Source organism: Pteropus medius, unplaced genomic scaffold (genome assembly GCF_902729225.1).
Source record: "Pteropus medius unplaced genomic scaffold, Ma_sr-lr_union100, whole genome shotgun sequence".
NCBI classification, from domain to species: domain Eukaryota; kingdom Metazoa; phylum Chordata; class Mammalia; order Chiroptera; family Pteropodidae; genus Pteropus; species Pteropus medius.
The window spans coordinates 3166006-3192570 of NW_024349799.1; the positions used below are offsets into that span (position 1 = coordinate 3166006).

Here is a 26565-nt window from a genome sequence, read left to right on the forward strand (position 1 = left end):
TTTTGACAATATCAAGTGGCCTGCTCCATGCCCCGTTCCCCCATCTCTGGCTCAATCATCAGCAACATGAATTCTCATGTCTCAGCAGCTGCATTAATGATACCTTATGTTTACATAGTGTTGTCAGAGCTTGCAAAGTGCTTCCCCACATGTCATCTCGTTGGACGTGACCCTTACAGTGTCCCTGGGAGGCAAGAAGTACCAGCATCCAAATTCCCATTTTATAGACGAAAAAGTTGAGGGTCAGCATGATAAAAAGACGACCAAAATCACAGAGCTGATACACTCTGAGACCAAGCTCTAGTACAACTGAGACCAAATGCAAACCATCTAGAAAAAGGAGATTTTTGTCTATGGCCATGCCACCCTGAATGTGACTGATCTCGTCTGATCTTGGAAATTAAGCAGGGTCAGGCCTGGTTAGTACTTGGATGGGAGACCACCTAGGAAGACCAGTTTGCTGTAGGTGTTAAAAAAAATAAAAGAAAAGAAAAAAAGAGATTTTCCCTGCCCTCTGCTGTGATGCCTACTGTGGTGAAACACAATTTAGGGGAACTTCAAGAAGCAGAAAGCTACACTCATGCAGAAGTTACTAAGAACAGGTGAGAACACTCATAATCCCCCTTTTGTACTTGGAGGAAGTAATCCAGAAGGGGCTAGCCGGAGACCAGATGGCTCATCAGCATGCCAGAGAGTTCTGTTTGGCAACTCAGTGTTTTCAAAAGTGCTCTATCAATCGCCATTTAAACATACCTAAACACAGCTGATGCCACCCCATGTGACCTCTTCATCTCTGTACTATTATCACTCACGCAAGATGCCTGTGTCTGGGCTGCCAGGGGCAGGGGGAAAGAGGAATTCCACAGTGGGAGTGGGGTCCTGCATTCTCCACCCAGTACGACTGTGTGCTACACAAAGGGCATGAGTGGGGGCTGAAATCCAGCCCACCTCTGCTCCCCAAGTCATGTGCCCCGGCCCCGGGGCTCGGTAAGTGCTTCTGCCTGCGCTGGACTGTGCTCCGGTCTCCAGTTGTTCTATCAGCTGAGCAGCCTTCTGCAATGTGCGACCGGCACAGGCACACGTGGCAGCTCTGCTTCTCAGGAGAACTCAGAAGACTTGGTGACATGAGACTCCATTCCCACATGGCAGCAATCGGAGGAAACCAAGTCACACCTGCCCTGCTTGGACCGGGCACACACTCTCCACATCACTGCAGTCCCCAACCAGCCTGTTTCACTTGGTTATGTCACCTGCCTAGCCCCTAAGATATTTGAGTTTATGACCCCTGTCTTAAACAATAAATTTTTTTTTACGTAGGTTTATCCAGGTAATTAGTTTCCCGGTCTATTTCTGAATGGCTTTTTTTCTTTCCTACCCAACCCCCTTTCCCAGCACTTCTGGTTAATCTATTTATTTTTACTCTACTTCCTGCTAAAAATATATACAATACAACAAGATTTAAAAAAAAAAAAAAATTCAGACTCCTGGTAATCTCTGGAATGTGGGAAAAGCACTTTGACCACAAAGTTATATTAAGAAGTTTAATTATCAGAAAATTACTGTATAACAAATATATCAAACATTAAGTATGTACACTGTATATATACACTGAGAATTCCTGGGCAACCTCAGTCTATAAACCCATTCACCTCACCCACAACCTCAACCGACTCTTTATTCCTTCTCTGTGACCAGCATGGGAGACTTTGAGGTACACTTGCTCTGTATGGCTCCCCACCTTTCCCAGGACCCACCATTCATGCTGAGTTTTCAAGGCAGTCAGGAGAACCTTCTCAGCTTATCCCAAGGATATTATCATTTTTTTTTTTCTGTTGGCACTGACGTACTCCCAATGTTTTAGGCAATTATTTGTTCACTTCTAACTTTCGGGAAGCCACGAGGCTCCAGGCTGCTATTGTGGGTCATCTCAGTCAACTACTGCTGTGTCACAACCACAAATATCACAGTGGCATACAACAATAAGTATTTCTCACCATATGCTCGAGGGTCATTTAGGGTGGCTTTGCTTCAGGCTACAGGCCTACAGATCACCCAGGGCAGCGCCACATATCTCTCACTCTCCTGAGCCCATGTCACATTTTTCTCAGGGCAATGACAGAAGTGCAAGACAGCAAACTCACTAGCACAGGCATCAAGCCCCTGCTCATGTCATATCCATTAATATCTCATTTGCCAACACGAGTAAAATAACAAAGCCCAAAGTCAAGAGCAGGGAGGAATTCTTGCCCCACAGAGATGGACAGAATGGGGAGAGAGAGAATATTTGCAGATAATGCTCGCCCTCGGCCCTTTTGGTCACAAATATTCACTCCTTTCCTTACATGCAAAATACACTCGCTCCATTCCAAGGATCCTCCGAATATCGTATCCTGACACTGAGCTGGAAATTGGGAAACTCATGACCTGTATCAGATCTCGCCGAGATTCCTCTTGATGCAGGGACCTAAAAATCAAAAAGATAAGTTGTTTTCCCCCATGTAGCCCCAAAATACAATGGTGGAACAGGGGTAGAATCACTGCAAAAACGTACCCATTTCAAAAGGGAGCCATCTGGGAGTAACAACTGTCCCTTGATGTGGCCCCTGCTGTACACCCTCAGAATAGCTCCCTGTCCTTTCTTCTCCAGGGACCCTGGCTCTGTCCTCTGGAGGGTCGCCTTTTCCATCAGCTTTGGCCACTTTTTAAGTGTCCATTGGGGAATATGCCCTTCTTAATGGCGAGCAGCACTGTCAGTCTGCTTCCTGCCTAAAGAAAGGTGGGGACCCAGAAATCGCTCACCTCCAACAGTCTCCTTTTTTTTAAATCAGTCTGGCGGCAGTTTTGACAATAAACTCTCCCCAAAACTCTGCAAGTTGTCCATGCATTTTATTCTATTAAACTCTAGGCAACAAAAACCATATCCACAATTCCTTTAGAGATTCATTTTTCTCTCTCTCTCTCTCTCTCTCTCTCTCTCTCTCTCTCTCTCCACCCTCCCCCACTCCTCACATCCTTAATTTTTTCTAGGAGACCTTTTGTCCAGCTGAAAGGATGCACAGACCCTCTCTTCGCTCAGAAAATCTGCAGCTTAGTGCAGGAGACAGAGAAGATAGAAAATAATTTCCAAGTAGTTACAAACTCTGATGATAGTTTAAGGTAGATGTGGCAACCTCTTTATAGTAGTTGTTATTTCTGTACTATCCCTTCTACTTCCAGACGTGCCTGACTAGACCATCTCAACTCCTGGGGCTCATGCCTGGTACCATTTAAATGATCTTCCCTGGCATGTATTTTTCAATTCACTTCAATGATCCCATTGCCCCAGGCTACTCTATGTGAAATTGACACCCTTTTACTCCATCAATCCTCCTGTCTCATTTGTCTCCCATGATATATTTCACATATTTTTTGTCTATTATTTGTTTCTTGTCTATCTACAACAGAATGTAAGGTCCATGATGGCAGAGATTTTTATCAGATTTGTTCACTGTGTTTCCAGTGACTAGAAAAGACCCTTGCATGGCATATGCTCTTAATAAATATTTATTGGGTGGTTGAATGGATAGATGGAAGGAGGAATGAATGAATGAACTTATAAGCAAAATCCTGAACACCTCATCTGAACAAAATCTTATATCCTGGGCTCTAATCAGGCTCCAGCCTTGCTAAAAGAGAAAACATTGACTTATCTTCCTAGTTCTGACTTGATCTTCTCTCCTTTATGATTTTACCGAACACTGTGTGGCTTCTTCAAACTTCCTCAGTTAACAGCTTTCACCAAGAATCCTCCCAGGTCTCCACCCCTAAGCTGTCTGAACATCCCCTGGATTTCAGTGGACTTGAAGGCAGAACTTCAATAAATAAAAGAGAATGATTAAAACTCAGGCGGAAGAACCAGAATCAAAGTCAGAATCAAAAAGCTTAAACTAAGGAAAACTAGTATAATTGAGCGAGAGGTATTTCTGAGTTTCCTGGCGACCAAGGCACAAAGGAAAAGATGTTGAGGTGAGCCAGTAAAAGATGCAAGCTTTGTTTGGGAAGGCAACCTTTTTCCTAAGGACCATCAAGTACAGCAAGCAGGGTAAAATTCAGATGAAGAAAACTTCAGACAGTGAGGACAACTTCCCAGAAGCCTGAGCTCAGTAATGACCTTGAGATTTAAAAGGAGGGCCTGTAGGAGCTCACGTGAACTTCAAGAAAGGGCATCACATCCTAAGGGCAGCATCCTGTTTCCTGGGAGAGATAGGAAGTCAGGGTGGGGAAAAACGATGGAATTTAAAGCACCTCCCAAGAGAGAAGCTCAATATTTACCTAATCGTATTTTATTTTGTTTTTCAAGCTGCGAAAAGCTAAGGAGAATCACAAATTAATTAGAGAGCAAGAAGGAAGATGTATTGTTTCACTAGTTCCTTGACTTGTTAATTTGCTGGTTCACTGTAGTCTAATGACTTTGGGGGTGTTATTTGGTCTGAGAGCCAAGGACTGATGTGGAGGGGTTTTTTTGAGGTGTTGGGGAGCTGAGATCCCTGGTGCTCCCACGTGAGACTTGGGGAGAGCCACACGCTTCAGCCCACGGGCTTATGAGCAAGATGCCGTAGTGCTCCTCTGGTCTGGAAGGCACGGTGTGTGCTGGACAAGGAGAATTACTGTGTTAATAATAGAAAGTATTAAAGAGACAAGCTTCTTCTGTTGAAATTCCCTTTTACCATAAGGAGTGGGATTTGGTTCCTGGGAGGATCAGCTACCAAACTCATTGCTTATTCATGGCCTTTGTGAAACAATGTCAGCCCCTCCAGTCCAATAGTTTGCATTATTACACTTTATTTTAGAAGCCAGGCTTCCAAGCTTCCAAAGCTGTTTTGCCAGGGGAGGACAGGGAGATGCAGAAATCATATTTATGGCAAATCCTTCATTAGGAATTCCAGGAAAGTGACTGACCTCTTACTTCAGAGAACCTTGAACTCGACACAACCCTCCTCAGTTTGGCTCTGTTCGGTTTGAGGCAGAGGTGGGGGCTCAGAGAAAGGTAGACAGAAGAGTTTACTGGATCCCAAAGGTGGTATCGTAAAAGCACCTTGGAGCAGATGCCACTGATACAAGGGGAGGTTCTGTCTTCTTGGATCTGTGTCCTGCTTGGTTCATGGCTGAGCGCCGAAGCCAAAATTTGGTCAAACTCTTTCCCGGATTCCCAGCCGGGGCTCCCCTGTCCTGGGTTGCTGGCATATTCTCTACTTACTAAATGTGCTTTGTGATCTCAGTTAGTGGGAGGCAGAAAACCCACTGCTAAACAGGGAAGCAACTGAAAACCCAAAATGCCATCATGTCTAGTCTGGTACACGGTAATGCACTATCCCATTCATTCATTAATATCTCCATTCACAAATACCTATTGCTTGTCCACTGCATGCAGCTGCAATGCAAGGGCTTTCAGATCTAGAAGTTTTATTCAAAACTGGAAAGGAACACCAATGGTGGTCAAAGAGAAAGTGCCTTCGGTCCATGGCGTTGAGGACAGCCTGGAGTCAGGGTCTCTTTTGAGACTCCTCTCCAGCTGTGGTACCCTAAAGATGGCGTGAAGAATGAGATGGAGCCAGTGGGCTAATAAAGCAATTAAAGAACAAAATTAAGGACACTCTCAGCACTGGTATCCGAGGAGCATTAAGGATTGGAATAAATCACAGCAAGCTTCATCTGAACCTTGCCTCAGAGCCCATCCCCAGGACACTACGGAACTTGGGGTAGCCTGCCTGCTGTGGGGCAGGCAGCCTTGGCCAGCGAGGAAGACATCAAAGGCTCTGGCCAGCAAGGAAGTCATCAAAGGTTCCAGCAGCAGGACGCTCTAACCATTAGACAGTGGAAGACAGATTTCCTCTAAAACATGCCTTTAAAGGCAGCTCATTTGCCTTCATGGACCCCAGGAAAACCCAAGATAGGTACCATCCAGGAAGCCCAGACTCTTTAAGATCAGCACGGTTTAATGCAGCTTAAGAGCCGTAGATCAGACCAGGAAACGACTTCCTGATGTAAGGGCTTATTGGACCATGAAAGAAGACTCCCAAAGAGACTGTGAAATTGCCTTCTCTCAAAGTTTTTAGATTCTTGTTTCTTTGCAGCAATGAATCGAGGCAGATAGAGGAATCTGATGAATTCTCAAGCCCCTTCTTCTCACTCCAGGAAGCACTTTCCCACCTAAGAACCAAGTTTTTCCTCACTTTTCTGGATGGATACTTGGTTCAGAAAATAGGTGGAGATGGCAAATATTAATTTCTGCCTAACTTGCTCTTTTTTTCTCATTCGCATCCCCAGATTTGTTTTTTTTTAATTGAGCTATGACTGACATATGATATTAGTTTTGGGTGTACAACATAATGGTTTGATATTTGTATATATTGCGAAATGATCACCACAATGGGTCTAGTTAACATCCGTCCTCATACAGAGTTACAAAAAAATTTTTTTCTTGTGATAAGGACTTTTAAGATCTACTCTCTTAGCAACTTTCAAATATGCAACACTCTATTATTAACTACAGTCACTGTGGTGTACCTAAATTGCTCTTAAGTACTTGGGGGTGACAGGTGTAGGATGAAGCCTTCATGTTTTATTTTTGTATGTTATTTTTCAGAGATGGGTCAACTCCAGATCTTCAAATATTGAATAAGAAAGACTCTTAGCCTGGAAGCCATTTTACTATTTTAAATATTTTAAATAGCTCCAACTTCATGACAGCTGTTGGATATGAAATAAAATCCTGGATTTCTCTCCAGTCTCTGGGCTACTCTAAAGTATCAAATGGCAAGCCAGGGTGGTGGGCGGCGGGTGGTGGGATGTGAGGAGGAGGTGTACCAGGCGAGGGTGGGGCAGAGAGTGCATTTTCTTCATGTTGTGGAACATTTTCAAATATCAGATGTGACCTCTCAGAACCCTGGAGAGCTGTCGATTTTATAACGGCAGAAAGTCTGAGAACTTTAGAAATGCCCCCAAAATTTGAACACAGACCCCTGGGTTACGTGGTTAGACTCAAACAGGCTGTGCCTCCTGGCAGCTGGACACTGACATTCTCTGTTGAAGAAAGAGAAAGGGCTAGAGGGTGGGGATAGCATGTGGCCCTTTCAACTGGGTCGATTTTAGATTTGTGATCCTTCTCCAGGGTAATTCTTATTATGTTTGCAGACACAACAATTGCCACACCAGGGTAGAAGCCACAGCCAGGTAGATTAAATGAGTTCACGTATTCAATGACTATTTATTGAGCACTTACATTGTCCCAGGAAGCAAGTTATGGGATTGGTGCTGGGCTTCTGACAATTACACTAAGTGGCCCTGATCTTACCTGACCTTCTCTCCCTACTATATCCCTAACCTTAGTGCTTTAGAGAGCACAGAACTATTGACTCACTCATTCATTCATTTATTCATTCATTAAATCAATCATTCAATGCATTCCGTAAATAGTCACTGAGCTCCTCCCAAGAGCTAAAAATGCAGCAATGAACAAGATAATCCACTGCCCTGCTCCCATGCGCCTCACATTCTAAAGAGCTGCCCCCGTCATCTTGGAGAAAACACCCATGCATAAACCTCAAACACTTTATGCTTATTCACAGTCACCAAATATTTACTGAGCACCTATTCCATGATAGGCACAGCACTTATCACTAGAACACCAAAAAAAGGGCATTGTCCTGCTAATGCCCAAGATGGGTAATTATCGACGTAATCACCCGAAGTGCAAAGTTGCAAAGTTGCAATCGCAAGAAGTAATCACCCGAAGTGCAAAGTTGCAAAGTTGCAATCGCAAGAAGTACTAGGATAGGGACGTTCACAGGGCTTTGAGACACCACCAGGAGGAGGGCCATCTGGCTGGAGAGGTCCTCGCCAGCCTCTCTGAGAAAGTAAAGCTTGGGATGCAATGCGAACTATGAGCTAGGGGCAGGCAGGCTATAGATAAGAGCAAAGAACGGTGTTCTGGGTGGATGCCAAGGTCCTGGGGTGGGATGGACATGAGTGACCAAAAGGAAACCAGAGTGGCTGCTGGAGGGTAGGGGCCCAACAGGAGAGGCAGACGGAGATACAGCTAAGGGCTGGACCATTGAGGGCCTTGTGCCAAAATAAGAAGTTTGAGTTTTATCCTGAGAATAGTAGGAAGCCTTAAAGGAGATTTAAAAAGGGATGCTTGAAACATAATTTTGCCATTCTCTCTAATATATTAATTCATTAAACAAACATTTCCTGAGCATCTTGTATGTACAAAATGCTGTTCTAGTCACTGCGAGGATATGGAATCTGCCCTGGGCACTAAGGCTCCTACAGATCAGTGGAGCAGACAGACATGTTAGCAACAGTTTACTGTAGAAGAGAGAATACTGAACTTGCGTATTGAAGACAATAGGTTCAAATCTCAGCTCTGCCTGTTACTGAATAACCCAGCATTCCTTGAGAACAGTGGCTGGTTTAATTTTCTTTGGGTCCCCAGCATCTGGCAAACAGAATAATTAATAAACTTAGAATAATCGTGTCACTTTAGATAATACCAACAAGGCTTTACATTTGTTTAGTGCTTTATCGTCTTTAAAGATCTTTCACATTCTGGATCTTATTTTATTCTCACAACATCCCTGTGAGGTAGATTCAGAACCAGTTCTAAGCATCTATTTGGAAAGCAATATAGACAAAGAAGTGGAAGGCAAATGTTCAAGATGCTGCATGAAACCCTTCAATAGGTCCCATTGCTCTCAGTAAAAAGTACTAAGGTTTAGGGCAATGCAGAGTCCTCTGTTGGTCTGAACTCTGATTAAAATTCTCCTGCTGCATCACCCACCTCTGCTCCCTCCTTCAAAAAGTGTTTTCCAACCACATATACTTTCTTGCAATTTCCCAACTGGGCCTTTTGCCCTCTGGCCTCCAGGCCTTTGTTTATGCTACTTGCTCTGCCTCAGATGCTGTGCTATATGAAGGGTGACTTCAAGTTAACCAGCTTAGAAAAAGAGGAGAGCAGGATGAAGCAAGGCATCTGAGGCAGAGAGAAAATTGTAACTAGTCTGGCCACATCCTTAGAATTGCCATTCATTCATCCATCCATCCTTCATCGCTCCCATCCATCCATCCACCTATCCATCCATTCACCCATCTTTCCATCAATCCATCCATCCATCAGTCCAACCCATCTATCCATCAACCCATCCATTCATCCAACAACTATTCACTGAGCCCTATGTGCTATGTGCCAGATATTAAGTTAGGCACTGGGGATCCAGAGATAAATAAGCCACACTTCTCTCCCCCGAGGAGCTCACAGTCCAGTGGAAAGACAAACAAGTGTTACCCGTAGCTCAAACCTATGTGAGTCCAGACTCCCCACAATTTAACCTATGTGAGTCCAGACTCCCCACAATTTATGCAAATTCCCACTCTCTGCTTCCAAATTCTGTCCTCATTCCTCTTCATAAGTGTCATCTCAGTATAGAGACTTGAGCCCACTGGGACAAGGACTTAGTCCCCTTTACCATTTTTCCATAAGAAATACAATCCCAGTGGTGATTTTGTAGATGTGGTGACTTTACTGTAGAGCTGAAGAGGTACAGTGAAGGATTATGTCCTACACGCTACAGCCTTCCACTGTCTTGCTGGTTTCTCACTAATAATCCTCTACTTCCCAAAAGCCCAAGCTATTAGCATGGAATCCTCCCCAGTGCACAGCCCCCAGGGAGTGCCTTCTAGTCCTCTCTCCCTATTCTGACATACCCCACCCCCAGGACTGTTGGCTGTCCCCAGAACTTGGTGAATATGACATGTTCCGACTCACATAAATGGGTCACTATATGGCAGAGAGTGGTGACCGAGTACAAGATGTCCACACCAGCTGGCCTAGAAGAGGTGAGCTCTGGGAAGGGCACCTGGATGAAGAGGGAGATCACGAGAGGATACTAGAAGCATAACAAAAGACAAGGACAAAGAAAGCAGCGAGGGCGTGGTGATTTTGAAGTGACAAAGGTGGTTCAGCAGAGCCACTTTCAGAGAATAGAATATGAAGAGTAATAAGAGATAAGAGGTATGCAGGGGAGAGGCCATAAAAAGTCCAGAGGGCCATGCTAAGGGCGGTAGACTTGAAGCTATTGCCTGCAGAGCTGATGCTAAGAGACTTTAAGCCTAGAAGTAACATGATCAGAGAGTTTAGAAAGATTATAGAGGCAAGAATAAGGTTCACTCGACCCCAACCTAAAGGCTGTGGAAGTCTTAAGCTCAGGGCCAAATCATTGCAAGGCAGCAGTCGCTTGCCTCCCTGGGAGTAGGTCTGAGACCAGAGAGAGTCCATCCTGGGGACAAGGCCTTGTGATGAGGACAAGCAGGCAGAGCTCAGGTAGCTGTGCTTGTGTCCCTGGGGAGGTGGCATCGTACCCATTCTGTTCTTCAATAACTCCTCTTGGGGATTTGTCATCAGACAAAAAAGCAAAGTCTGCAAGATTTGTGGACTGTTGGAACCTGGCAGAAGGATTCAAACTAATTTTCAAATGTCTTCAGATCAGCAAAACCTCGAATGCACTTTTTCAGGCTTCTTTCCAACTCTCCACACCCCCACGACCATTCTTCTGCTGCTTGATTCTCAAAGCCACATAGATTTCAAGGGAAATGGAATCAGTCTGGTCCTGGTTCGTTCACATGCGGATCCTCAAACAGGCTGTCTTGTAAGAAGACCGAGGACCTTCAGGACACCTTCGCAGGCTCCCTTAGAGAGCAGCTTGTTTTGAATCAGGAAACTGTATTTTACCAGAACTTTATGTTCAAGTTCAATATCCACGTCAGAACCCACGAAATGTGAGTGGGTTCTAAATTTGGAAAAACGTTCTCTTCACGCTCTTCCCAAAGCATTCCTTCAGCTATTGACTTTGGAGGCACCTTCTCTATACTATGCGGCTTTGCTCTGAATGACACACTGAGGCTTTGAACACATGAAATGCTTACTCAGCAGATCAATACATTGGTGATTTTCTTTGGAAGAGCGCTCCAGAATCTAGTATACAGCCAGCTTCCTTTCTTGGCAAATCTGCTGGGTTGAGTCTTGTTTCTACGTAAGACATCTGCCCTGACTTAAACTTTGACTCCTACCAGAGTCCTTCCTGAGCTATGTGCACTGTGAACATAGTACCTAAAAAGATTTATTAAAAAAAAAAAGAAAAGAAAAGGAGCCGAGTGTAATTTTTAGAAAAGCAAGACACCCAACACATCCTACTCTGAGTAGATTTCTTTGACGGCTTGTGATGTTGCCTGAATAGTAAATATACCCTCAGACTCCGGGTAAATAGTCCATGGCATGTAACTTCGGTATAAAAGAGGAAATTTTACACAACATGGCCACAGACGCCTTGTCATTTCCCAGAAAATTAGAGGGTCTTCCAGTGACCCTGTAAATTTATCACACAAGTATTCTTCCACGACTTCGGGAACACGTTGGGCCTGTTTTGATGATGTTTTCCAATTGCCATAGATAACATGCTGGCGGGGAGGCATAGGTGGCAAGGTGAGAAAGCCTGCCATTGCCCCCAGAAATGGGAAGCCGGCGCTCATGGCCGGCTGCCGGGCGTTCTGTGCCTCTGTGTGTGAAAGACACTTTGTTAGCATCGAGCATTTCACTTTTGAAGAAAAGCAGCAGGCATCTGGGAGAACACTCATTCCTGTAGCTGGGAGCCTTCGCTAAAGCAGGAAGACATTAAAGGATCGGCTGAAAGAGAGACTCGAACCCAGAGGATGGGCTGGAATCAGACAAGCTGCAAAGAGGTCTTGAAAGGCATCCTTCTGCCTCCAGAAAAAACCACAGGGGGTCTGGAATTGAGGGAGATTTTACAACCTCCTTATCAACTCTTTCCAGTGTCTCAGTGGAGATGGAGAAACACAAATCAACATCTTCCGTGTAGCAACTGTTGGTTTACTTTAAAATAGGTCCTTCCACCGCTAATAATAATAGCTAATATTGACTGAGGGATTCCCAGGTGCCCTGCACTGTGCTGAGCACTCAGTAGTGTTATTTCAACTCATTCTGAATGCCAGAGGAGGAAGATGCAGCTCACAGAGGTCACCGGCCTGCCCCAGTCTGCAGCTGGTAAGGGCAGGGCCGGAAGGCGTGGCTGTGTGGTCCTCCACATCTCTTGGGAGCTCTTTGCCGTGATTCCTCACTTGTGAAGTGGAGCTAATAACAACAGTGCAACACTAAGGTTTTCTTTTTTCTTTTTTTTTCCTTTTCTTTTTTTTTCTTCCCCCTGTTTTGGCCAGGACTGAATGCTTTGTTTCGGTAGTGGTTCTCCTTTCCAACGCTCATCATTCATTTGTCCACTTCACAAATGTTATCAAGCGCTTACTATTTATGTCGCTGTCATCCAGACTATTAATCCAGACCTTTTTAATTAGCCCATCCATTGTCTTTTCACTGCAGGCTTTCCTATCATCATCATGCCTTTAACAAGCATCTCATCATGCCACTGTCTGTTTTATAAAAACGAAATCTGTTTTGTACTTGCTGTTCAGAAAGTTCCATAATAGATTTAACTTGTGTGTGATCCTTACGACAATCTAGCAGAGACCAGAAAAATAGACCTATTATCTATTTTCATTATTATTTCCCCATTTTACACACAATTAAAATGAATTCCAGGCATTTTAAGTGACCGCCAGAGCCAGGATTTGAAGTCTGTTTTCATGACACCTACCCTACAGGTGAACCCTTTCCATGTAAACGCGGACATCTCCCTCCTCCCCCTCCCCCCGCCCCCCGGGAGTGCCATTTACTTTCTCTGTTCCAGGACTGACCTGCTCTCTCGGTTGGGCCACTCATCTATTCTGCGACTTCAAATGCCATAGACAGCCAATGACTCCCAATCCATAACACCAGCCCCACCTCTCAGCTCCACTCCAGACCCTACCCAACACCCTCACTTGGATTTCTCACCAGGACCTCAAACTCGTCCAACATTGAACATACAATCTGCTCTGCCCCAAACCCATTTCCCCTCCACCATCCACTCCTTTGCTCAAACCTAAAACCTGGGAATCCTCTGCAATTCGTCTTTGTCCTTTGTTCCCCCAGACCCAATTCTATCAATTCTATCACCTAAATATTTATAGAAATAATCCACCTTCTCCATCCCCACCCTTCAATCTTCCTCCGGACCACCCACGTTTCTCCCCCAGGCTACTATAGAAGCTCCTAACTGGCCTTATAGCATCACTTCTTTGCTTCTCTCTAATCCTTTCCAATCCACATCAGAGGGACAAGCAACTTTTTTTTTTTTTCATGTACATCTTATGACCTTATTTTCCTTGTTTAAAATCCTTCCACTGTACCCTGTTGCTCTTGTAATGAATCCTCAAATCCTTAGCATGGCTATCAGGTATGACCTACCCTCCCCCTACAGTCAACCCCGCAGGGTTACCTCAACTCACTTTCCCTGCCCTGTTGTTCTCTTCATTCCAACCTCACAGAACTTCCTCCATGCTCTTTCTCCTCGGCTTCAGGGTCTTGCACAAGCTTGGAACAGGCTATCTCGTCTCTCTGCCTGGCTGACTCCTGCTCATTCCTCATCATTCAGCTTCAGGAAAGGCTCCTCTAGGAAGCCTTCCTTCCCTGATCCCCAGGCCAGAGTAGAGCCCCCACCCCCACCCCCGCCTTACAAAAAATTATATAGCACCTTGGCCTTGTACTTCATAACACTCAGCATAATACCACTTATTGTCCACTAGCTGTTCTCCATTAGGCTGCACCCTCCATGGAGACAGGGAGCCACCAATATCCGCACTCCTGGTACACTGTCTAAGGACACAGCAAGTGCTTCATAAACATTTGCAGACTGAGCGATAACTCAGAGAGTCATTCCCAAGCAGTCTGAAGACACCACCCACTCTCCTCTTGGTGCACCTACTGGGGAAAACTCAATAGCATGTATTCCAGTCTTAGTGAACATGGTATCTGATGACACCACTGGGAACATTGACAAAAATGTGGCTGTAGTGGGGTCACCCAGGCCTCAGGAAGGAGTAAGTATCAAGTCATGCTGTATCCCTCACAGGAAGAGCATGAGCTGGTGCCGATGGCGCAGGGTGTTCTGAGCCTTTGGTCTTGGGTTTCTCTTCCTAGAGTATTTATAGCCATCCAGAGAAGGAGCTGGCTTCATTAATTGTGAGCGTATGTCCACCCAAAGCAGCCATACACTGAATGTATTGAATACCAGGCCTTATGTGGGCATTCTCGTTGATTCATATGTTGTTAATGAGTGACATGAAGTGGATGGCTAAGGCAGAATGCCAAATGTCTGCCTTCTCCTGTCCTCTCAAAGGTGCAAGGTTGTTATTGTGCTGTATTGTTTGTTTTTAAATGGAGTGACTACTTTTTAAATGAAAAAGAGGGAGTCGTGAGGCCCGCAAACAATTGGTGAACTGTATAGGAACAAACATACAGTGCAGAAGTGGCAGCAAAGAATGCAGATTCTGCATCCACTGTTTCAAACGAGGAGTAGATGCTTGTGCCAACCACCGTTCAATGCAAGTATGTTAACTCATTGAAGCCTCACCACAGCTCTAAGAGGAGGGTGCCACTATTTATTATGCCCATTTTGCAAATGATAAAACTGAAGTCCAGAGAATTAAGTTAAGCGATGGGACCAGCTAGTAGGAGGCCGAGCTGGAAAATGAACCCAGGCAGCCTGGCTGCAGAGTCCAGGAGTAGTCAGGCCCCATGGGGACACATTCAGCCCAAACCAAAGCCAAACCCGGGGGTTCACTTCCAGAAGACTAAGGCCCCTGCCCTGATTTGTTTTTTTGTTTGTTTGTTTTTGTTTTTGTTTTTTTATCTCTTGAAGGCTACAGAGAAGCTGCAAGCACAGCCCTGGCCTTAAGGAACACACGTGGTTTACAACAGCACCAGTTAGTAAGGATGAAATGTCATGGGAGGGATCCAGGTGCCAGAGAGTAGGCCATCCAGCAGGCAGACGTCTTCCAATAGCCAGGTCTGCGTCCCTGCTCTGCAGTCACCAGGTTCTGTGTCGATGGGCAAGTCACTTTCCTCATCTGAGAGTCGGCTTCCAAATCTGTGAAATGAAGATGATGATGATGATGATGATGATGATGACGACGACGACGAAGTGCTAGTTCACATCAAACAAGGATGTCAGAATTAAACAAGAGAAACCATGCAAAGCATTTAGGACAGGAAATATGTTCAGTAAACATTGGCCATTATTATTTTGAGCAGAGAGGTTCAGGATATCATTTATTTTTTCACGAACATATATCAAGCGTCTCCTAACGATGTACCAGGTACTGCACCAGGTGCAAGGCATGCAAAAAAAGGAGATAGCAACCAGGCCTTCAAGGAGAGCATTGTCGGAAAAGGCCGTTGATATAGCTCTACACAAGAGGCAGTGGCGGGAGGAGGGGTGCAAGGCAGGCAGGAGTCTCTGGTCCTTGCAAAAGGAATCAGAGAAGGTGCCAGAAAGGAGAGTGACAGGATATGGGAACGCGGTGAGGGCAGCTTCACTGGTAACGGGCAGCTTCGGGGCATCTCGTCTGCAAGTCTCTGGGCTTGAAGATGGGTGGTGACAGATCACAGACAGGGGCTGGACTCCAGGCAGACGGCTCTGATGTTATGAAGTCCACTTCCAAATTCTAAAGTCTTCTTTATCTCCAGACTCAGCCCGCGACAAACGAATAGCTAAACATTTAAGCAGGAATCGAAATGAGAGGTTTTTTTGTTTCGTTTTTTTTCTTTTTGGTGCCCAGTTATTTGCCTGTTAGCCAGCCGGGAGATAAGACTGAATTTATGTTTCGCCAAAGAGGCACCAGAAAGGGAAGGAGAGAGACAGAGACAGAGACGATTATGCAGAGGTTTTTTTTCTTTTTTTTCCTTCAAAGTGTCTCCTCGGTAGAATCCTGCCGCTCTGTCTCCGAGGAGCGGTTCGCCCTCCAGAAAACATGACACTTTATTTCCTGTCCTTGTTTGTTAACACACCCATTTGCCATCCCTCTCAGTCTCATGTAACTGCCAGCCGGCATTAACGCCCTCCTCCTCGCCGCCGAGGCAGAAAATAGAAAAGGAAGAATTCAGCAGATTTTCCCCCGTGGCACTCTCCGAGGCACCAAGATAACCAGAGCAGAAACCACAATTGGATTCTTATTCCTTCAGCCCAGGAATGCGAAGGACGGGACGGTCTAACCACCTTCTGCATTTTCCTGCAAAGACAGTCGACTTGTTATTTCGGTTTCTGGGGCTCCCTTCTCTGCCACGAAAAGATACATTAATTATTTTTTTTTACTATTATTATTTTTTTTTTCCCGGTAATGTTAGGCAGGAGATGTTGCAAACTATCAGGAACTGTCAGTGGCGCCTGCCCCAATCAGGTAAATGCACAGGCGCCTGCAGCGGAGACACACTGACCCCTAGTGGCCTCCGGAGCCCTCGCAGCCCCTGCGCCCCTCCCTGGCTGGAGCTGGAGAAATTCACTCCTTCCTTGGAGCAGCTGTGTGGGCTTGGGAGGACGAGGCGGGGGAAGTGAGGTGCTGTCTCCACCTCCTGCCCCAACACACACACACAGAGATGCACACAGAGACACGCACAGAGGGACAGACATGCAAAAACAGACATACACACAGAGGTACGTGCGGCAGCGGCCCACCACCACACACACACACACACACACACACCCCATATCCAATTTCTTCTCTCTTCCAATTCCATAGAGCATAGATTTCCTGAGAATCTTCAGGGTACTGGACCTGGCTACAGGTAAGGCCTGTTTCTCTGGTCTTGAGTAGTTGTGAAAACGGCAGACAGGGTCCCAGGAGGACGCACAGCTGAGAGGGAGGACAGGAGCTGGTGTTTGTGGAGAGACTCCTTCATGCCAGCAGCGTGCACATGTTAGCCTTGTGGAGCCTCGAAATAGCCCCACTATAGCAAGATTTGGAACCCGAGTTTCTGGCTGTCAAATGGCTTGTCCAGGTCACAAAGCTAATGTTTTTATTGATTTTATTTATTTTAATAAGAAAATAGTTACATAGCACTTATCTGGCAGGGATTCTTCTAATGCTTTACCTCTATGAAAACTATCTATATTGAATTCTCATTACAACCCACTGAAGTAAGTACTACTACTTCCATTTCACAGGTGAGGAAGCCAAGGCACAGACAGGTTAAGTAAGCTAATGAGTGGTGAATCCAGCATTAAGCCCAGGCAGTCTGGCTTCAGAATGCTCTTCAGGAATCTCTCCAGGATTCCAAACTTATCCCAAGTTTCCCAGCTTATACTTAGAGACCTGGACACCCAAGCTTCCTGACTCCAAAGCTCACATCCTCTCATGCTGTCACCGTCAGTCAGGACCCTCACACAGGGACAGCCCAGCAGCGCTGTCCTCTCAGGCAGTATCTTGAACTGGCCAGACTTGTTCCTGTCTTAAGACTTTGCCCTAACTGTTCCCTCAGCTGGAATGTTCTTCCTGGACATGGATCTTCACGCGGTTGGCTCCTTCCTGTCATTCCGGTGTCAGCTCAAGTGTCACCTCCTCCGAAACGCCTTCCTTGTCCACCCTACCTAAAATAGCTTTCCAGTTACTCTCTATTGCATCACGGTCTTATTTTCTTCCCAGCAGTTATTAATCTGGTGATTTCTTGTTTAGTTACTATTGTTAGTCTCATCTCATGTATAATAAGAGCTATCGATTACATAGCACAAACTTACCATGTGCCAAGCAAAGTTCCAAGAGCTTTACACATAGTAAGTCATTTAATTTTATTGTCCTCATTTTACAGAAGATCCTGAGGCAGTACAGGTTCAGTAACTTGTCCAAGAGTCCACCCTCAGTAAGCTCTGCTCTTACCCACTGTAAAAACATCAGCTCTTCAACAATAAAAACACAATTGAATTTTTAAATGGGTAAAGGACTTAAATAGACATTTCTCCAAAGACAATATAAAATGGACAAAAAGGACATGAAAAGGTGCTCAACATTATTAATCATTAGGGAAATGCAATCAAAACCACAATAAGATACCCCCACACACACACCCACTAGGATGGCTATAATAAAAATAATAATAATAATAAAGCAGAAAATAGCAACTGTTGGCGAGTACATGGAGAACTTGGAATCCTCATGCATTGCTGGTGGGAATGTAAAATGGTGCAGCCGCTGTAGAAAATGGTTTGGTAGTATCTCAAAAAGTTAAGCATAGAATTACCATATGACCCTGTAATTCTTCTCCTAGGTATGTATCCAAAGGAATTGAAAACAGACAAACAAAAATCTGTACACCGGTGTTCATGGCAGCATTATTCACAGTAGCCAACAGTTGGAAAGAACCGAAATGTCCATCAAATGATGGATGGATGAGCAAAACACGGTATATCCGTACAACGGAATATTATTCGGCCATAAAAAGGAATGAAGTACTGATACACACTACAAGATGGATAACTCTCAAAATCATGCTAAATGAAAGAAGCAGGACACAAAAGGCCACATATCGTGTCATTCGATTTATATGAATGCCCAGAATAGGCAAACCCATAGAGACAGAAAACAGGGGCTGGAGGGAGGGAGAAATAAGGAGTGACGGCTTGCGGGGTCTCATTTTGGGGTGATAAAGTGTTCTAGAACTAGATAGTAGTGGTGGTCGCACAGCATTGTGACTACAACCATGCGCCATATGTTCTGAGAAATGCTGCAGCAGACGATTTTGTGGTTGTGCGGACGTCTCAGAGTGCTCGGACGCAAACCCGGGTGGTGTAGCCTCCGGCTGCGATTGTATGCGCTGCCCTCTTATACAACTGGCAGCACAGTGGGTTCGTTTACAGCAGCATCACCACAGACGCGTGAGGAATGCACTGTGCCGTGACAGCACCACAGCTGCGATATCACGAGGCAGGAGGAATTTTGCAGCTCCATCCACCATCATATGTGTGGCCTGTCATTGACCAAAATGTCCCTATGCAGCATATGAATGTACTAAATGCTACTGAATGCATATGAATGTACTAAATGCTACTGAATTCTATACTTTGAATTTTTGAGTGGCAAATTTTATGTTGTATAAATTTTACAGTTTTTTTTTCTAATCAGCTTTGTCTGTCTTGTTCATCTCTGGGCACGTAGGATGAGAACAATATGAGGCACACAGTAGACGCTAAGAACATATTTGTTGGAGAAGTGAGTTAAGTGGACCAGAACCAAGGCCTCCCGGCTCTCAGTCTTGAGTTTTTCCCACAATGTCACGAAGCTCCAGGAAGCTCTAGTCCAGTGGTTCTCAAAATCTCAGGTGCCTCAGAATCACCTGGAGGTCTCACTAAAACACAGATTGCTGGGCCTCAGCCCTGAAGTTTCTGATTTAGAAGGTCTAAGTGGCACCTGAGAATTTGCTTGTCTGACGAGTTCTCTGCCAGCCCCAGGGGGCACGCTCTGAGCATAACCGCTCTCTGCTTTCTATTAAGCCACAAGAGACAAAGAACCTTGACGTGACCGGGAAAGAGGAAAGACAGGGCCGACATTGAATTAAAACAGAGAGATGTGAACCATCTAAAAACTGAACCATACACAAATCGAATTGTCCATTTTAATTTAGTTTACTTGAATTGGAATGGGTTTGGCCTGCAACTTATACCCCTGCTAGGTGAGGGTGCAATGGTGTCCCAGTAAAGACAGATCTCGAGCACTTTAAAAAAAAATCTATTTGAGCAAACTACTTAATTCAAGGTAGAAGGGCTTCAGGTTTAGGGCACAGGTGCAGAGCATTTGGGGGGGCAGTCCAGAGCAGTGAGGAGCTCCCTAGGTTCAAATCCCAGCACTTCCACCCACCAGCTGTGCAAACTTAAACAGCCTGTGGTAGACAGAATAATGCACCCACCAAGAGATACCCACACCCTAATCCCTGAAACCTATAAATATGTTATCTTACATGGCAATGGGAATTAAGGTGGCAGGTGGAATTAAAGTTACTAATCAACTGACCTTAATATAGAGAGACAATCCTGGGTTATCTGCATGGGCCCAGGATAATCACAAAAGTTTGTCAAAGTGGAAGAGGAGACAGAAGAGACGGTCAGAATAGCACAGCATGAGAAAGATTCACCCTGTCACTGCTGACTTTGAAGATGGAGGAGGCGGGACGCGAGCTGAGAATTGGAGCAGCCTCTAGAGGCTGGAAAAGGCACAAAAACAGATTTACTGCTAGAACCTCCAGAGAGGAACGCAGCCCTGCGAACATCCTGATTTTAGCCCAGTGCGACTCATGTGGGACTTCTGACCTCCAGAATGTAAGATAATAAATGTGTGTTGCTTTAAGCCACTAAATTTCTGGCAATTTGTTAACAGTCGAGCTAGAAAACCAATACACTATCTAAATTCTGTAATCTTGAGTTTCCTCATCCATAAAGTGGGAATGACCACAGCTACTGCATAGAGTAGGTACAATGATTAAATTTACTGTATGTAAAAATCCTAGTGCAGGGTTTGGTCCACAGTCCACATAAAATAAATGTTGGCATCACCATTATCTAGAAGTTCTATAACTGTCTAACTGTCTCCTGGACAAGCCTGCCTGGGCTCCCTGGGGACAGGCCCCCCTCTGCTACCCAGGGTGCATGCGTACCTCTCCTTACCTGTTTTTGAGGACACCAGTTTCTCCCCAAGACCCTTCAGTCCACTTTCCCTTGTCCTTCCAACTTCTGCTTTGTTGATCTTGACAGTCCAATCTCTGATACTGGGGGTTGCGCACAGGTGAGGGACCCTAAGATACAGGAGCTGTCACCCACTTTCCACAAGAAACGTCTCCTTGGCTAGAAGGCCAGAGTGGGCACCTGATATCAAGTTATGACTCTGTTTCCAGAGCTGACCTGGGACAAATCATCTCTTTACAAAAAACAATAGCTCTTGTGAAAATTTGCTAAGTGTTTGTCTTTCCATTCATTCATTTATTCCAAGACAAGTGAGTTGTCCGAAGCTGGACTCACAAAGATAAACAATGGAGGAAAATCTCTGATTCATTTCTTGGAGAAAGGAAAGGAAAGGAGACACCACAGAAAACAGGTTTAGCAGAGATGTTTATTAGAGCAGAAGAGGTGAGGGAAAAAATAGATGACCAAAAACCTCCACAGCCCCAAGTGGTGTCTCACTATGCTGAATGAGACTTCCTAAAGTCCTCAGAGCAGGCAGCCTGCCCCCATGATCAGAAGGTCCCACCCCAGCAGCCCCAGCTAAGATTCTCATTCTGCCCACCCTTCCAAGATGGAAAGAAGGCCATTGGGCGGGGATGGGTGGGGGGGTGAAGAGTGGGGGAAGTGGGGGTAGTCTATACTAAGCTTATTGGTTTCAACGAGTTATGCAGATTAGCAAAATGAAGCAGCATATGCATTTGTCATCAATCTCCAAGGCAACCTTTGCCATGGCCACAGCTCACAAGATCTGAAGGCATCATTTCCACAGCTAAAAAATAAATGAAAGAAGGAGCCTGATCCTGTTTCGACATCGTCCAGGTTGGTGCTTATCAAAGTGTTGCTAGAAAAGAACGAGAAAATAATGTTAACATGATGATGATGATGACAAAGAATGGGGAAGGAGGAGGGAAGGGGAAGAGGAGAAAGAGACTTGGGGCAGAGGCTGGGGGGGGGGGGGGGGCGCCTCCAGGGTGGACAGCCATCAAGCTGTCATTTCCTGAGCACTACCTACGATGTGCCGGAGCAGCACTGTTTTCCTTGCATTGAATATTTTGATGCTCAGAATGGCCATATGGGGGAGGAACTCTTACTATTTTGTTGAAGAAACTGACAATTAATTTTTCCCAAGAGGTGTCATGATCTGAATACTATGTGACTCCAAATTCAAAGCTAATACATGCTTACAAAGCCCTCATCTTCGTGTAAATGGAGCTGCCTGGAGTGAGGCCTCCTGTATTCCTCCCAGGGGCCACGCCCCACCCCAGCTCACCAGCAAGGCCTATCCTACCCAGAAGCAAAGGCCTCTGTTGACTCAGAGGCTGCTGCCATGGGGCTCGCTCAGCCTCAAAAACTTTCCTCTTGCCCGGCCTGCGCAATGGTAATAAGCACCTCTAATTTGTGGAGTCATTTACTATGGGCCAGGCTCCACAGATACCATTATTGCCCCAACTTACAGATGCAGAAATGGAGGTTAGGCACCTAGCCCAAAGCCATAGAGTGGAACGCAGAGAGCTGAACCTAAGTCTGCCGGATTCCAGAGTCTGAGCTCCTAACTACTCTACAGTTCTGCTTTCTGGAAGAAGCCAAGTGAGGGCTTCCAGTGCTGGAAGATCAAGGTTCACAGTGCAGCGGAGAGAGACAAGCCCTGACCTAGAACAAGGTTCCAGAGGCTGGAAGGACCAGAACAGCCCACCCCCAAGCCCTCAGAAGCAGAACTTTTCCAAAGCTTTTTCAAAAGCATCCCAGCAGATGCTCCTCTCACTAACTGTTAAAGCCCCTCAGAGGAACCATGCCCCCTCCCCCAACACACCCAGCAGTACTATCCATGTAAAGCATGCAGGACTGGAGCGGTCAGGAGACTGGCATGCCAACCACTCCTAGCATGAGTTAGTAGCTTATTCAGGCTCAGTCAGCGCCTCTATGAAAACGGGGTTAAAATGCACACCCCGAAATGATTCAGAGGTGTTAAGAGAATCAAACGAGAGAATTTAGGCGATAGCAACCTGAAAATTACAAAGAGCAATACGCTACAGGAAGTGTTTCTATGTTAATTCACAGTAGCACCAAAAAAAAAAAACAAAGATATAAGATTTCTCTTAACCAGAGATGACAAATTGCCCCATTATATCCTGTCCTGCTTCATCCATACAAATTACAGAGGAGAAATGACATTCACTAGGCTTAACCTCTGAAGGGATTTGCTACTTTATCTAATAGGATTTGGAAAGGGGGAAGGAGATGGACATGGACAGACAGGGAAGAAACAAACAGCTTCATGTAGGAGCAAGGTGCCAGGCGGGGTATGCAGGTGTGCCAGGAACACTGAGCAGCCCGGTTCAAGGGCACCAAAAGGCTAAACCCAGAGGAAGAGGGAAGGTAGGTGGGCTGGGCAGATTCCCAGCCTGGAGGACTGTGGGAAGGCAGTAAAGAAGTTGCTGCTCCTGGTGACAGTGGGGACAATGGTAAAGAATGTCACTGGCCAAGTCCATATCTCATGACTCTCCCCCCCCCGGAGTGACCCAAGTCTCAACGAGCCACACTTCTCTGGATTTGTATTCCAGAATGACCTTTTTCAGACCTTTTTCAGTTCCTCCCCTATTTGGGATCTCTTGACGAGTCAGTAGTGGGCAGGCTCCCTTGTGAGTCCCCCAGGGCTCCTCTCAGTCTCTCCTGCCTCACTCTTTCCACCCACCAACTCACAACCAGCTAAGCAGCTGGTTCCCCTAACGCCATGTTCCTGAAGGCCTCTGAGCCCGCGCACATGCTGGCCACTGCTGCCTCCCTAAAACAGAAGGCCTGGGAGAAGAAACATACCGGAGCTGGTCCCAAGCCCCTTACACGGGATGGACCACGTTCCTGTCACAGTGGGGCTTGCAGTGAGGGTTCAGCCAGTGCTCCAGAAACTGCTCCTCGGCGCGGTGCTCCAGGCGGAGCAGGTGGTGCATGTACTCCTGTCAAAACAAACCCACACAGAAGACGGGCTTTTATCCAGTGACAGCCAAGCTGCCAATGCGCATGGTGCGGCTATGGTTCTGAGACAGGACGCAGCCTGACTGAGGGAGGAGAAACAGCCATGTCCATGTTCTCTGTAGAGACCAGTCAGTCAAACCCACTTGATGTGCAAAATAAAGAAATCTGACAAATGCCATCATGTTTTCTTGGCTGGGCGTCATGGGGTCTCGGGCTGGACGTCATAGGGTCTTGGCCTGGGCCACGCAGCCACAATGGATCCAAGTTCGAAATATGGCAACTTTGAAAAATATCACCAGGTGACTGAAGTCAATCCAGAAGATTAAAACATCCAGAAGATTACCAAGTCTATGAAAACGGTAGCAGCAACAAAATATGCCTGAGCTGAGAGGGAGCTGAAAGCAGCTCGCGTGTATGGAATGAGATCTTTGGCTGTGTATGGAAAAGCTGATATTAAGGTGCCTGAAGACAAGAAGAAACACCCCCTTATCGGCGTGTCCTGAGATCGAGCGCTTTGCAGTGCTGTCCATTCCTCACTTGCTAAACAGACAGAAAGTGAGTCGGCTATGCTCACAGCAGCCGGAAAAGGAGTTAAAATAAAAGGTTGCTGGAGTTCGTGATAAAATTAGGGGTACACTTCATAGGAATCCTTCTAACCAGTTTCTGATGACAAATAGAAAAAAAGAACTATTTTTGGAGATGCATCAATGATTGCCTTGGAATTATTAAATTCTGGATGTGAATTTGATGAAGGACCTAGCATCTTTAATCGATTCAGGTCTGTCACCTCCTACAAGACAGAAGAAAAGTCCATCTTTTCCTTTAATACCATTGCAAGTGCTGAGAGCATGAGTATCTACGATAATATTGAGGCTGACGTGCTGTAGAATTACCACAAATACAATCTGGTCGACATCATCTACTATTCTCTAAAGAAATTCACCACAAGTGAGCAAAGCACCAGGATGGTAGCCATGGACAATGTTAGCAAGAATGCTTCTGAGATGATTGATAAATTGACTTTAACTTTCCAGCTCACTTGCCAAGCTGTCATCATCAGGAGTTCATTGAAATCATCTCCAGTGCTGCAGCTCTGGATTACCAAAACTCAAGTTTCATCCTCAGACGAGAAGTGAAGAAGGAAAATTCAGCAAGCTAATTTTGTTTTTAGCTTACTGCTGTCCTGGTGGACAGAAATTACTGATCCATTGTTTAAATGACTAAAAACAGCAAGATATTTGTAAATTATCTTATAATATGCAACTTGGGATAAGGAAAAAAAAAAGAAAGAAATCTGACAACTCTAACTGCTGAGAGGGTGTGTATTCATGGGAACGTGTATACACTGCTGATGGGTGTAACACAGAACAACCATTTTGGAAAACAATTGGTTGCCTGCAATCCAGAAATTTCACTCTTCATTTATACCATAGAGCAGTGGTCCTCAAACTTTATCAGTCATCGGAATCACCTGGAAGGCTTGTAAAAACAAAGATTGCTGGGCCCCACCCCCAGAGTTTCTAACTCAGCAGGTCTGGGGGTGGGGCTCCAGAATTTGCATTTCTAATAAGTTCCCAGCCAATGCCGATACTGCTGGTCACTTTGAGAACAGAGAAACTCTTATATCAGGAGATGTGTATAAGAATGTTCATAGCAGCACTATATTTGTAGTAGCGAAACACTGGAACCATGCCAAATATCCATTAACAGGAGGATGGAGAAATAAATTATGGTAGGGTCACACCATGAAATATACAGCAGTGAACATAAGTGAATTATATCTACACACAACGACATAGGCGAATTGTAGAAATAGTTTGTTGAGTGAAAAGAGCAAGTCCAAGAAGATGATATTTATAGTGTGGCACCATTTTTATAAAGCTCAAAACGTTTAGAACCAATAATGTATTAGTTGTGGCTGCATACATTTATGATAAAATCGTCTTTTTTTAAAGGCAAGGGAAAACATAAGAAAGCTGAAGTTGCTATACTATTATCAAACAAAATAGACTTTAAAACAAAACAAAACAAAAAAAGATTGTTACTAAAGACCCATTTTGTAAAAACAGGCTGGCAGTGCCTCAAAATTTTAAACATAGTTACCATATAACCCAATAATTGTATATATCTAAGAGAAAATATATGCCCACACAAAAGCATGAGCACAGATGTTCCTAACAGCATTATTCATCATAGCCAAAAAGTAGAAATGATCCAAATGTCCATCGATGGATCAATAGGTAGATAAATGTGGTATGTCCATACAATGGAATATCGTTTGACCATAAAAAGGAATGAAGTACTGATACAAGCCATAACATGAATGAACCTTGAAAACATTACACTAAGTGAAAGAAGCCACTCACAAAGAACTACATATAGTATGACTCCACCTCTACGAAATGTCCCCGGCCCTACGTGTTAATATGTTTCTAGCAGAAAGCAGTTGGTTATCCGGTGCTGCCAATCTCTCAAACCATCTACCCAGGAACCCGAGCCGGAGCACAGACCATCATCCCTCACCCTCAAGCTCAACATAAGACTAAGCGTCAAGACTCTGAGTCTGTCTCCTGACTAGTTCTCAAATGCACTGCCTCCATGTGCCACCCCTGTAGGTTAGGTCTACGTCGCTGCTCACCCAAGTTATCGCAGCCTCCTCGCCCCTCCACCTGTCTCTCTGCCTTCCGTTCTTCCCGCCCCACATTCCACTTCCCCCGCCATCTCCGCTCCACTCCGACAGAGCGATCACCCACAATGCTGCACGGAGGGGCCAATGCTCACCTCGAGCCTTCGCCAGCACTGCCTACCTGATACATCGGAGGCAGGAGGTGACAACTAACTCTGCCCCTTGAGTTTGGTCTGTGAGTATGGATAATGTAACCAGCAGGTGAGGGCAGCTCCCTGTAGG

General features: G+C 45.3%; 1 protein-coding gene and 2 pseudogenes across 1 annotated transcript in view; 2 read left to right on the forward strand and 1 right to left on the reverse strand.

Moving 5' to 3' along the window:
• Nucleotides 1-349: 349 nt before the first annotated feature.
• Nucleotides 350-469, forward strand: LOC120621262 (uncharacterized; annotated as a pseudogene).
• A 20920-nt stretch (nucleotides 470-21389) lies between these two features.
• The window catches only part of CUNH17orf67 (chromosome unknown C17orf67 homolog), a 21062-nt gene continuing 15886 nt past the window's right edge, over nucleotides 21390-26565 (reverse strand). Inside the window, exons 3-4 of the mRNA XM_039885711.1 lie at nucleotides 23502-23638; nucleotides 21390-21528 (exon numbers count right to left, since the gene is read on the reverse strand). Of these exons, the coding sequence (XP_039741645.1) occupies nucleotides 23522-23638 (117 nt within the window). The 3' untranslated portion in view covers nucleotides 21390-21528; nucleotides 23502-23521. The remainder of the gene's footprint in view (nucleotides 21529-23501; nucleotides 23639-26565) is intronic.
• LOC120621119 (ATP synthase subunit gamma, mitochondrial-like) lies at nucleotides 23859-24816 on the forward strand (annotated as a pseudogene).